We start from the raw sequence: 13,034 nt of genomic DNA, 5'->3' as shown, positions 1-13,034 counted from the left end.
CGAGATCAAAACTATTGTGCTTTTATTTTCTGACAGGATCCAGTGTAACACTGATCACTAAGTCAGTCACTGGGGGCATTGAAATTCCCACTCCACCTCCCACCACCCTGGTCTTTAGGCTTTTGCACAGGCTTTCATTTCAGTTGGTTGGAGCGTGGTCCTGATAACGCCAAGGTTGCAGGTTCCATCCACATAAGGAACAGCTGCATATTCCTAGGGAGCTGGACTAGATGACCCCCAGGTTCCCTTCCAGCTCTCTGATTCTATGTTCTATATGCAGTTATAGACATGTACGGCTGAAATAAGGCTTCCATGAAAGCTACACAACTGCAGATTATTTGCAGGGTAAATGCAATCCTGCTGATCCCTTGAACATCTGACTACTGGAGAAGAGAAGACAGAGTAAGTGTGGTCAAGCTGGTCAGTGCTCTGGGATAGTGTCTTTTTATTTGGAGGGAATGCAGGCTGAAAGTATGAAGGTTTAAATTAGATCCACTGAACTTTATGGTGTACATCTTCATAGGCCTGTGGTGCCTGAAAGAGTTCTCTTTACTGCAGCTCACTCATGTTAAGTAGTCTCCTGACAGAGTTTTTATACTCAGAAAGGTTCTTATCTGTTTCTCCTTCATTTTTCAATTCAACCACCGACTTTCTGTAGGCCAGAATTTTTTGTGAGGCAAGAAGATCCTGCCTACTGACTTCTTCAGTTTTGTCACCTGCTCGTATTCGAACCAGTGTCTCCAAAGCATTCTTCTCAGAGGCGCTGTTCTCCCAGATGTATTCCTCCATGTCAGCCTCCGTCTTTTCTTTTTCCCACTCTTCTGTTTTCTGAAAGGAAAAATAAGTTTTTAGTGGAAAGGGTGAAGGACTAAGTTTAATACCACAGTCATAGTACTCAGTGGCCTAGAGCAGTAGCTCTAGGAATAGCGTTTCAGGTAACCTGGTGTTCCTTGGAAGCTTTTTAGAAGTTTCTCACTTAGAAGGGCATTAATGGTGGTCTTGTGTGACCATTAATCATGATGTGCAGCCAAAAGGATGCACACTCCATTTGTGCAGAGGTGTAAAAGTCCTGGCCAAGGCTCTGTGGAAATGTGTGCACTCTAGAATCCTTTGCAAAATGCAGGGATTCTATGACAACCAAACAGGGGTTTCTCACAGAAAAAGACAAAGGGGATGCACTCCCTGAAAGTGAGATAAAATCCACTGGTCTTTTTCAAAATAGAAGTGTCACTGCATCCTGCCTCCACACCATTGCACACACTTATATTTAGGTAAGGACTTCTATAAAAGGTTTTCCTTCTGAAAAAAACAGATGCATTAAACATATCACAACTATCTATAGCTATCTCAATAGAGCATACTTATTAGCTGAAAAATTAACTGATCAGTTATCTTGGAAACAGCCAATTGACCAAATATGCATTAACTGACTTAATTTTTTGTTGTTTTAAATTTAGATCCCACCCTGTTCCAAAGGGTTGGTAACAAAAACAGCTCACAGCAGAAAATTGCTAAAATTTCCTCACCCATTCTCAACTTAATATTGAGTTGAGCCCAGCTCAAGATAGATGTATATCTTACAATTATAAAAGATTAGGCTGTTGGTGGGGCCTTCAGCGGGGAGTTCTAAAACATAGCTGAGAATAACCTTCAGCCATTGCTTCTGACCTGCAGGAACATGCCAGAACCAAAATCATCACAAAACTAGGTATGACCTTAATGCCCATAGCCCCCGAAATAATGCCTTAGTAGATTACCAATTAAAGATTGAAAAACTATGTTCAAGTCAAAAGCTTTCCATGGAGCCATTATGACCACTATGTGTGGGCCACACCCTTGAACTGTGCTTGCACATAGTTACTTCCTACACGAGTATGCAACTTTATAGGAAGAGCTAAGACAATGACCTGGTAGCTATCTGAGAATATCTCTGCTATTCTGCACCCATTCACTGTACATTAAGAACATGTGGCATATTTAGTAATCTCTGCAAATGGGAAATGTTTGTTTTGCCACTGGGTGGCAGCAAACCACCAACACTTTAAGTTTTGGCATATGGAGAAATTCAGTGCCACAGCACGAATCCAACAAGAACTCTCCAGGGAATTAGTACATGGCAGAAAAGAAAAAAAACAAAAGCCACATGAAAGCTCTGCAGGAACCCTTATCACTGCCCAACGTGGTTTCTCGACAGGATGCTGATGTGAGGTGCAGCAGCTGGGAGCCACGGGTCACCTGAAGTCAAATTCCTATTCAGCCATAGGACAAATGGGTGACCTCAAACAAATTACCTTCCCAGCCTGGTTTAATCTCACAGGTTTGTTGGGATGTTAAATTGGAAGCAGCCATACACAAGGAACTTCTTGCAGGATGAGTGGAATAAAAACGTGACAAAATAGCAGAAGAGCAGCCTGTATGTCAGCACTACCAGACAGGACCTGCTTTCGAGCATCCAATACTCAAGTGGGGCCATTGTGAAAACAGGAAGCTGGACTAGACGAGCCTCTGTTCTGATCCAGCAGGGTTGCCCCAGTCACACAGCATGGCTTCGAACACATATAAAAACATAATAAAACATCACACATAAAAAATTTCCCATACAGGGCTGCCTTCAGATGTCTTCTACAAGTCAGATAGTGTCATACCTTGGGTTAAAGACGCTTTGGGTTGCGCGATTTCGGGTTGTGCACTGCGCTGAACCCAGAGTACCGGAATAGGTTACTTCCGGGTTTCGGTGCTTGCGCAAAGCTCTAAATCGTGCTTTGAGCATAAGTGCTGAATCACAACCTGTGCGTGCCCAGACGCGGCGCTGCAGGTTGCAAATGTGCTTCCTGCATGGATCACGTTCGCAACCTGAGCGTCCACTGTAGCTGTTTATTTCCCTGACATCTGATGGGTGTTCCACAGGGTGGGTGCTACTACTGAGAAGGCCCTCTGCCTGATTCCCTGTAACCTCACATCTCGCAGTGAGGGAACCGCCAGAAGGACGTTGGAGCTGGACCTCAGTGTCCGGGCAGAACGATGGGGGTGGAGATGCTCCTTCAGGTATACAGGACCGAGACCGTTTAGGGCTTTCAAGGTCAGAACCAACACTTTGGATTGTGCTCAGAAACATACTGAGAGCCAGTGTAGATCCTTTAAGACCAGTGTTATATGATCTCAGCAGCCACTCCCAGTCACCAGTCTAGCTGCCACATTCTGGATTAGCTGTAGTTTCCAAGTTACCTTCAAAGGTAGCCCCACGTGACAAGGAAAGCCCGCACCTGCTTTCTTGAAATCAGGAAGTATCTAACACTGTCCTAGAGTGGTTCCAGCTGCTCCTCTGTAAGTCTCTCATACAGGCAAGTCTGTTGTCCTGTTTTTGACAGCTTCAAGTTTCCCTGCTGTTGGAACTGTTTTCTAGTGACTTCATTTTTATCTAGCAAGCAAGTTTGGGAGGGTTGTTTGATACTCCATGCCACAGTTGCTGTAAGTTTTCACAGTTTCATCTTTTCCCCAACATAGTTTAACACCACTTTTCCCCAACCAGGTGCCCACCAGACATTTTTGACTACAACTCCCATTAGCTCTGCCTAGCAGGGCCAATGGTTAAGGATGCTGCGATCTGTAGTCCAAAGCAGGTGGAGGGTATCAGCTTGGGGAAGGCAGATCTACTTGAGACTGCAAGCAAGGTCATTTGGAGGTTTGGAGTGAGGTCTCATTAGTATGCCAATGACATCCAATTCTCTTTCTTTTCCATCTAACCCAGATAAGGCAGGGGATAATACTGGCGCCTGGAATCTCTAACAGTCTGGCTGGGGACAAGTGAACTGAAGCTCAAACCAGACAAGGTAGTCATACTATTATTAGGTTATGTGGAATTTGCTTTCAGTCTACTATGGATGAAGTTGCACGGATTCGAAAAGATCAGGTATGCCGCTTGAGGGGAGGGAGTTCTTTCAGATCTGGACTTATTGTGGGTTGCTGAGCAACAGCATACATGGCCTGATTTATCTTTTCCAGCTGTACTATTGCTGTCCCAGAGAAAACTTGATCCTTTCAAAGTTTTCCATGCTTTGATCATGATCAGGTCATACTATGTTTTATTCAGTGAGGCATCTGCATATTGCTCAGAACCTTCAGCAGGTTCAAAATGTCTCTGCCTGTTAATTTTGTAAAGTCAATCACATTTGTCCAGCATCTAAAAATCTTCCCTAGCAGCCAGTTTATCTCCGAACATAGGTCAAAATGCTGGTTTTTGCTTTCTAAAGCCCCAAATAGCCTGAAATCTGGGGCATTTTAGAAGGAATACCAACTTCCATAAGATCTTATCTGTATATGAAGAATGTGGTGAGGCATCCCCCCTTAGAAGTAAAAGGGATACTAAGTCAAGACAAGGTCTTTTTTATTGCAGCTCCCAGACTCTCTGGAATGGAATTCCAGAGGGAATTCCATTCCCTCTATGACTGATGGTGCCTATATTTCAATGCAAATTTAAGACTCCTATGTTCTCCCAAGCCTTTGGTGCACCATGATTAAGATGTGAAGTGTAGAGTTTTGTGCCACAGGCATTGGCAGCATTTCTGGTTTTACATTTTAATAGCTTCCATGTTGCTTTGCTAAAGTTCTGAGTTTTTATTTTGGATTATTTTTAGGTTGTACATCACTTTAGAGATTGTGACAGAGCTGAAAGGTGATATATATGGTTACAGTAGCACCTTAACACACATTTTTTCAGATTCATTATTAAACTGCAGCCCTCTTCAGGTATTTAAACTGAGTAAGGTTAAAAGGAAACAAGCCCCACCTCTTCACTGTCCCTCAGCACACCACCTCCTTTCAAAACTTTGTGTTGAACATGCAAGTCCGAAGGGGGCTTCTACATGTGTCCCACCTATGGGACTGGAAATCCTGTTTCTAATTATGTAATATAATAATAATAATAATAATATAATAATAATAATAATAATAATAATAATAATAATAATAATAATAATAATAATAATTTATTATTTATACCCCGCCCATCTGGCTGGGTTTCCCCAGCCACTCTAGGCGGCTTCCAACTGAATATTAAAAACAGTACAGCATCGAACATTAAAAACTTCCCTAAAGAGGGCTGCCTTCAGTTGTCTTTTAAAAGTAAAATAGTTGTTTATTGCTTTGACATCTGCTGGGAGGGCGTTCCACAGGGCAGGCGCCACTACCAAGAAGGCCCTCTGCCTGGTTCCCTGTAACCTTACTTCTCGCAATGAGGGAACCGCCAGAAGGCCCTTGGCACTGGATCTCAGTGTCTGGGCTGAACGATGGGGGTGGAGACGCTCCTTCAGGACCGAGGCCGTTTAGGGCTTTAAAGGTCAGCACCAACACTTTGAATTGTGCTGGGAAACGTACTGGGAGCCAATGCAGATCTTTCAGAACCGGTGTTATGTGGTCCTGGCGGCCACTCCCAGTCACCAGTCTAGCTGCCGCATTCTGAATTACTTGCAGTTGCCGGGTCACCTTCAAAGGTAGCCCCACGTAGAGCGCGTTGCAGTAGTCCAAGCGGGAGATAACTAGAGCATGCACCACTCTGGCAAGACAGTCCGTGGGCAGGTAGGGTCTTAGCCTGCGTAGCAGGTGGAGCTGGTAGACAGCTGCCCTGGACACAGAATTAACCTGTGCCTCCATGGACAGCTGTGAGTCCAAAATGACTCCCAGGCTGCGCACCTGGTCCTTCAGGGGCACAGTTACCCCATTCAGGACTAGGGAATCCCCCACACCCGCCCGCCCCCCGTCCCCCAAAAACAGTACTTCTGTCTTGTCAGGATTCAACCTCAATCTGTTAGCCGCCATCCATCCTCCAACAGCCTCCAGGCACTCACACAGGACCTTCACCGCCTTCACTGGTTCTGATTTAAAGGAGAGGTAGAGCTGGGTGTCATCTGCATACTGATGAACACCCAGCCCAAACCCCCTGATGATCTCTCCCAGCGGCTTCATATAGATATTATGGGGGAGAGGACAGAACCCTGAGGCACCCCACAAGTGAGAGCCCAGGGGTCTGAACACTCATCCCCCAACACCACTTTCTGGACACGGCCCAGGAGAAAGGAGCGGAACCACCGTATAACAGTGCCCCTAGCTCCCAGCCACTCTAGACGGTCCAGAAGGATGTTATGGTCGATGGTGTCAAAGGCCGCTGAGAGATCCAGCAGAACTAGGAAACAGCTCTCACCTTTGTCCCTAGCCTGCCGGAGATCATCAACCAGTGCGACCAAGGCAGTTTCAGTCCCATGGTGAGGCCTGAATCCTGATTGGAATGGATCCAAATGGTCCGCATCCTCCAGGCGTGCTTGGAGTTGTTTGGCAACCACCCGCTCAATTAATTAATTAATTAATTAATTAATTATATTGTGCAGAGAGTTCCAAGGATGCTCACAGGACTGCATGCAAAAGCCCCCTTCAGACCAAAGGGAAGCATGTGGCTGCAGAAAAGATTCAATTGGGAAAGCCCCAACACAAGGTACGCAGAAGACAAAAATAAAAATACACACATAGCTAACTAAAAGGATTGGACAAAGGACCCAAATCTCAGTTCTTGCCCAGCAATACCTTTCTATCTTTTGAAAGTATTTCACTTTCACCTACAGCCACATCAGAACTGAGCACTAGGATGTGTAGAATAGAAAGTATCAGGGATGTTTCAGTTGAGATTCTTGCATTGCAGGAGGCTGGACTAGATGACTCTCGGAGTCCCTTCCAACTCTACAGTTCTATGAAAAACAAAGCCAATATCCACAGCAGCCTCTCTCTCTGTTATTCCCACTTAACTATCATTGATAATCCATAGACTCCACAAAATTTAATTTCTTTAGTCATGCATCCATCGTAAAGGACAACATTTAAACTAATCTAACAAAGCTTTCCAGAACTAACAGCAATGGGAGAGGAACAAGTTGGAAAGGCTCTATCCATTGCATCATGTTGTCTTAGATCTTTGATACTACACCTACATATTCTTAAATCTATTCTTACCAGACCTATGTCTGAATTGAAACTGTTCCGTTTTCTCAGTAAGATTAGATACCATCTTGTGTTTGTATCCACGCCTTTCTCTTCTGCACTACACTGGCTCAGAAACTAAGATGTGAATCGGGAAGTGACTCCCCTATTCAGATCTTGCTCTTGCCATGAACTCTCTGGTTGGCCTTAGAAGCTGCTGCTGCCAGCCTCAGTCCGACATTTTCAACATGGGGATAATTTGGAGTCTCCAAGAGGGTTGCCGGAAGGATTACGTAAATAGTGTATGTGTGAGAAATTATTACTTGTCCAAAGAGCTCAGGTTGGCCTAGATCAGGGGTCAGCAACCCGCGGCTCCGGAGCCGCATGTGGCTCTTTTACACCTTTGCCGCGGCTCTGGGGCGGATACTAGTGAGGGGAGGAGGCGCATTGTGTGCCCCGACACTCCCCACTGCTTTAAATGTTGCAATGGTTTTGCGGCTCCCAGTTTTTTTTCCTTCGGTCCAAGTGGCTCTTTTTGTCTTAAAAGTTGCAGACCCCTGGCCTAGATGGAGATCTTGTTTTATCCTCACAACCACATGGGATGCATCACTTCAGACTACAGCTCAGATGACTGAGCAACTCCACAGATGATTCCCTTCAGACAGAAAAATAGCAAGGGAGAAGGACAGCTAGAGCACATCTCCCTCGCATGCTGATTTTCTATGGTAGCCTGTATGCTTTCCACCCTTGGATAGATAGCAGCTTTGGGTGTGAAAGGAGATTTTAGATCAGAAAAATAGCACAGGGGAAAAGAGTTAACTCTGCTCTCTGTTTGATCTGATTTGGGCACCCAAAATAGATTTCAAGCTTTAAGAAAACCCATAGGAGATCTGATCACAAATATCCTACAGTCTTGACTAGTTTGGCCCCAATTTACCCCAAGATCACAAAGTAGGTTTCTTAGCTACGTAAATCAAGGATTTAACTATGCTCCTATCCAACATACTTGCTTTCAGATTATTCTGTTTAAATCCTATTAATCATCCAACAACGACTTGGATGATGGACTCAAGGGCATCCTGATCAAATTTGCAGATGACACCAAACTGGGAGGGGTGGCTAACACCCCAGAGGACAGGATCACACTTCAAAATGACCTTGACAGATTAGAGAACTGGGCCAAAACAAACAAGATGAACTTTAACAGGGAGAAATGTAAAGTATTGCACTTGGGCAAAAAAAATGAGAGGCACAAATACAAGATGGGTGACACCTGGCTTGAGAGCAGTACATGTGAAAAGAATCTAGGAGTCTTGGTTGACCACAAACTTGACATGAGCCAACAGTGTGACGCGGCAGCTAAAAAAGCCAATGCAATTCTGGGCTACATCAATAGGAGTATAGCATCTAGATCAAGGGAAGTAATAGTGCCACTGTATTCTGCTCTGGTCAGACCTCACCTGGAGTACTGTGTCCAGTTCTGGGCACCACAGTTCAAGAAGGACACTGACAAACTGGAACGTGTCCAGAGGAGGGCAACCAAAATGGTCAAAGGCCTGGAAACGATGCCTTATGAGGAACGGCTAAGGGAGCTGGGCATGTTTAGCCTGGAGAAGAAGAGGTTAAGGGGTGATATGATAGCCATGTTCAAATATATATAAGGATGTCACATAGAGGAGGGAGAAAGGTTGTTTTCTGCTGCTCCAGAGAAGTGGACACGGAGCAATGGATCCAAACTACAAGAAAGAAGATTCCACCTAAACATTAGGAAGAACTTCCTGACAGTAAGAGCTGTTCGACAGTGGAATTTGCTGCCAAGGAGTGTGGTGGAGTCTCCTTCTTTGGAGGTCTTTAAGCAGAGGCTTGACAACCATATGTCAGGAGTGCTCTGATGGTGTTTCCTGCTTGGCAGGGGGTTGGACTCAATGGCCCTTGTGGTCTCTTCCAACTCTATGATTCTATGATTCTATTTTGTTGACCAACTGAGAGTACTGATGTCCTTACCAAGGGATGAGTTCCCCCCTGCCATTTAAAAATTTCAGAGATTAAGGATTAAGATTAAGAAACACTTGTATGAAGTTGTGAAAAATGCTACTGAACACGCTTCCTTCTGAGGGATCAACCGTTCATGGAAAAAAAAAATCCAATGTGTTGCAGCACGCCATGCATTTTTCATTGAAATCAAAGACAATTACAACTGACGAGGTTATTAAGTATTTATGTGGAAGTTGAAAGGTAATAAAAGAGTATGGGACTTGTGTGTATTCAATACACACCAAGCACTCACACAAGCAATATCATATGGCTAAGGCTTCCATCACTGAGTAATGCTAGAGTCAAGGACAGATGTGTTCCTCTGGAATTAATAACCCCTTTGAGCTTCCAGCATACTTAGAATCAGTGTCTGAATGGCTACAGACACCTATGAATTGGGAACAGTTCACCTTCACCCAACTTTATAGGTTTTCAAAATACTAAAGCATTAGTGTTTATGTTTCTAAAAATTCCTGTTGAAGGAAGTACGGTTTAACAGTTAACATCAGTTAACACCGTTTCCCAGGACTTCTCAATACTGAGCACCTTAGTGAGAAGATCAACAATTACAATGCTGACACTGAAAGACAGCCTATTTTCTCCTTCAATGTACTGCAGGAAAGAGTGTTGGGGTGTCTGACAGGAGACACTGTTCATGTAAAGTGACAGGACTTCCAGAGGCTGAGCCCCATATCAACTAAGTGGCACAACACACTGGAGCTCCATTGATATGCTGCTATTTATTCCCTCAGGTCACCGTCCTCATCCCCATATCTCTTCTCCCTTTTGCTGAAGCACTATTGAGGGAAGAGGTGGGCCATTGCTGAGGAGATTTACCTGGGCAAGAAATAGAATCAAGAGTCTTCCTACCTCAGCTTTTCCATAGTGCCCTAAACAGATTAAAATTTATTTAGTGACCGTGAGGCACTAAGGACATCATTTTCAATGTTTGAAAAAGATATAAAGTTTTTCACTGTATTAACATACCATCTGTGGAAAACAATAGCTTTGACCCAACACACAAGCACATCAATATAGGTGTTCAAATAATTCCTCTCTACCATCAGTGTAAATAAGCCATATTATTTGTGAACAACATCTAATCAAACAAATGTTACACATTTTAAGTCAAGCTTGGCTGTCACAAATGTCATGCATCAATTCTTACCCATGATTCATGGAATAAAACTGTCAGAAGGTACACTCCATAGTCATAATTTTGTCTTCTTAAAGGACACCTGAAATATATGAAAAACTAAGTCTTTGGTATAATCTCTCCAATATTTAACGATTTAAAACTCTACATTTTTTGAATATAAATTGAAACTATAGAATGAATAGTTTGAAGAACTATTCATCAATTGCTTCCAATGAATAAGATATTTAACAATAAAAACACATATTAAAACAATGTAATATAGAAAAACAATGTCGAATCTAAAACAGATACAGTGTCTTGCTTCTTATGTTACTCCTCCGGTCCCTGTGTTATTCAGGAGAGGGCCTCCTGTGGATATGTTCTCATTAGGAGGTCTGTTCTGCTTGCAGTAGGAGAGGGACCTTTAGCGTGGCAGCAGCTCCCCTTTGGAACTTCCTCCCGTTACATATGAGATAGGCACCACCTCTGTTGTCTTTTGGGCACCTCCTGGAGATCACCTTTCAAAGTGAATATTTTCAGTGAAGATTATCCTATCCTATACAGTGATGGGGGAAAGTATTTGATTCCCCTGCTAAATTTGCCCGTTTGCCCTCTGACGAAGAAATGACCAGTCCATAATTTTAATGGTAGGTTTATTGTAGCTGTGAGAGATAGAATAACAATAGGAAAAAACCCAGAAACCCAGAAGACAAAAGTCTGAGATTGATGTGCATTATAATGAGTGAAATAAGTATTTGATCCCTTTGCAAAAGATGACTTAGCACTTGGTGGCAAAACCCTTGTTGGCAATTACAGAGATCAGACGTTTCTTGTAGGTGGCCACCAGGTCTTCACACATCTCAGGAGGTATTTTGTCCCACTCCTCTTTGCAGATGCCAAGTCAGTAAGATTTTGAGGCTGATTTTGAGGCTGAGCTACTTGAACCTTCAGCTCCCTCCACAGATTTTTGATGGGATTAAGGTCTGGAGACTGGCTAGGCCGCTCCAGGACCTTAATGTGCTGCTTCTTGAGCCACTCCTTTAAGGGTGCCTTGGCCTTTGTGTGTTTTGGGTCATTGTCATGCTGGAATACCCATCCTTGACCCATTTTCAATGCCCTGGCTGAGGGAAGGAGGTGCTCACCCAAGATTTGATGATACATGGCCCTGTCCATTGTCCCTTTGATGCCGTGAAGGTGCCCTGTCCCCTTAGCAGAAAAACACCCCAAAGCGTACTATGTCCCCTTCCATGTTTGATGGAGTTCTCTCCATTGTTTGATGATGGTGTTCTTGGGGTCGGAGGCAGCATTCCTCCTCCTCCAAACACGGAGAGTTGAGTTGATGACAAAGAGCTCGATTTTGGTCTCATCTGACCGCAACACTTTCACCCAGTTCTCCTCTGGGTCGTTCAGATGTGCATTGGCAAACTGCAGATGGGTCTGTACATGTGCTGTCTTGAGCAAGGGGACAGCTGTTTTGAAAATGAAAACAGCTGTTTTCATGGTGAATATGGTCCCAGCTAAAAAGAATCAAAATTTCAGACAGAAATATTGAATAATGACTATAAGAATTTAGCAAAAATGTATAAGATATTACTGGAATGGTGTACGAAGGATGAGGAGGTAAAATCAGTTATGATTGACTGGGCCAAAGATATAGGGCATAATATACAAATGGAGGATTGGGAAAGACTTTGGAAAGAAGGTTTAAGATTCACTGCATGCACAGTTATAAAAGAAAATGTTATGAAAATGATGTACCGATGGTATGTAACACCTGTGAAGTTAGCAAAAAGGTATAAGATATGTAACAAATGTTGGAAATGTAAAGAAAAAGAAGGTACCTTTTTTCATATGTGGTGGGAATGTAAGAAGGTAAAATGCTTTTGGGAAATGATTTATAATGAATTGAAGAAAATGTTGAAATATACATTTGTTAAGAAACCAGAAGCATTTTTACTAGGCATTACAGGTAATGAGATAAATAAGAAAGAAAAGAAGTTATTTTTATATGCAGTGACAGCAGCAAGAATATTGATGGCCCAGAAATGGAAACAGGAGGAATTACCTACGATAGAAGAATGGAGAACTAAAATGATGGATTATGCAGAACTGGACAGAATGACAGGAAGGATCCGGAATCGACGAGATCAAAGATTTACAGAAGATTGGGAAAAGTTTACCCAATATATGCAAAAACTGAGTGATAATAAAATTACGCTTGTAAGCTTTAAGGAAGCTCCGTGAGGGGAAAGGGTTAAAAGGGCAGAAATGTGTAAAAAGTAACAATAGGAAGGAATGGCAGACAAATTGAGGGAAGTCAAAAAAGAGAAGTAAGACGTAATTAAGATGTATGGAATGTATAAATTTGTTTTTGTATTTGAAAACTAATAAAATATAATAATAATAATAATAATAATAATAATAATAATAATAATAATAATAATAATAGAATATGGTCCCAGCTGCCCTGAGATCATTGACAAGTTCCCTCCACGTAGTTCTGGGCTGCTTCATCACCGTTCTCCTGATCACTGCAACTCCACGAGATGAAATCTTGCACGGAGCCCAAGAGGTTGACAGTTATTTTGTGTTTCTTCCATTTGCAAATTATTGCACCAACTGTTGTCACCTTCTCACCAAGCTGCTTGGCAATAGTCTTGTAGCCCAGTCCAGCCTTGTGCAGATCTACAGTCTTGTCCCTGACATCCTTGGACAGCTCTTTGGTCCATGGTGGCTACTTTGGAATCTGCTGGATTGATTGCTTGTCGACAGGTGTCTTTTGTACTGGTACTGTAAGGAGCTGGGATTACAGGTAAAACCTCTCCCTAGAAGCAGGTGCTTCTAATCTCAGCTCGTTACATACAGTGGAGATATCAGGTAGCCTGACATCTGGCTGGTT

At 43.1% G+C, this 13,034-nt stretch overlaps 1 protein-coding gene across 1 annotated transcript in view; it reads right to left on the bottom strand.

Moving 5' to 3' along the window:
- Positions 1-428: 428 nt before the first annotated feature.
- MRPS35 (mitochondrial ribosomal protein S35) overlaps positions 429-13,034 on the bottom strand; it is a 35,559-nt gene continuing 22,953 nt past the window's right edge. The window contains exons 7-8 of the mRNA XM_081191066.1: positions 10,166-10,235; positions 429-828 (exon numbers count right to left, since the gene is read on the bottom strand). Of these exons, the coding sequence (XP_081047192.1) occupies positions 550-828; positions 10,166-10,235 (349 nt within the window). The 3' untranslated portion in view covers positions 429-549. The remainder of the gene's footprint in view (positions 829-10,165; positions 10,236-13,034) is intronic.

The sequence above is a fragment of the Podarcis bocagei genome, assembly GCF_964188305.1.
Source record: "Podarcis bocagei genome assembly, chromosome: 4".
NCBI classification, from domain to species: Eukaryota; Metazoa; Chordata; class Lepidosauria; order Squamata; family Lacertidae; genus Podarcis; species Podarcis bocagei.
Note: the sequence above shows the minus strand (reverse complement) of the source record. Positions and strands in the feature narration are given on the sequence as shown.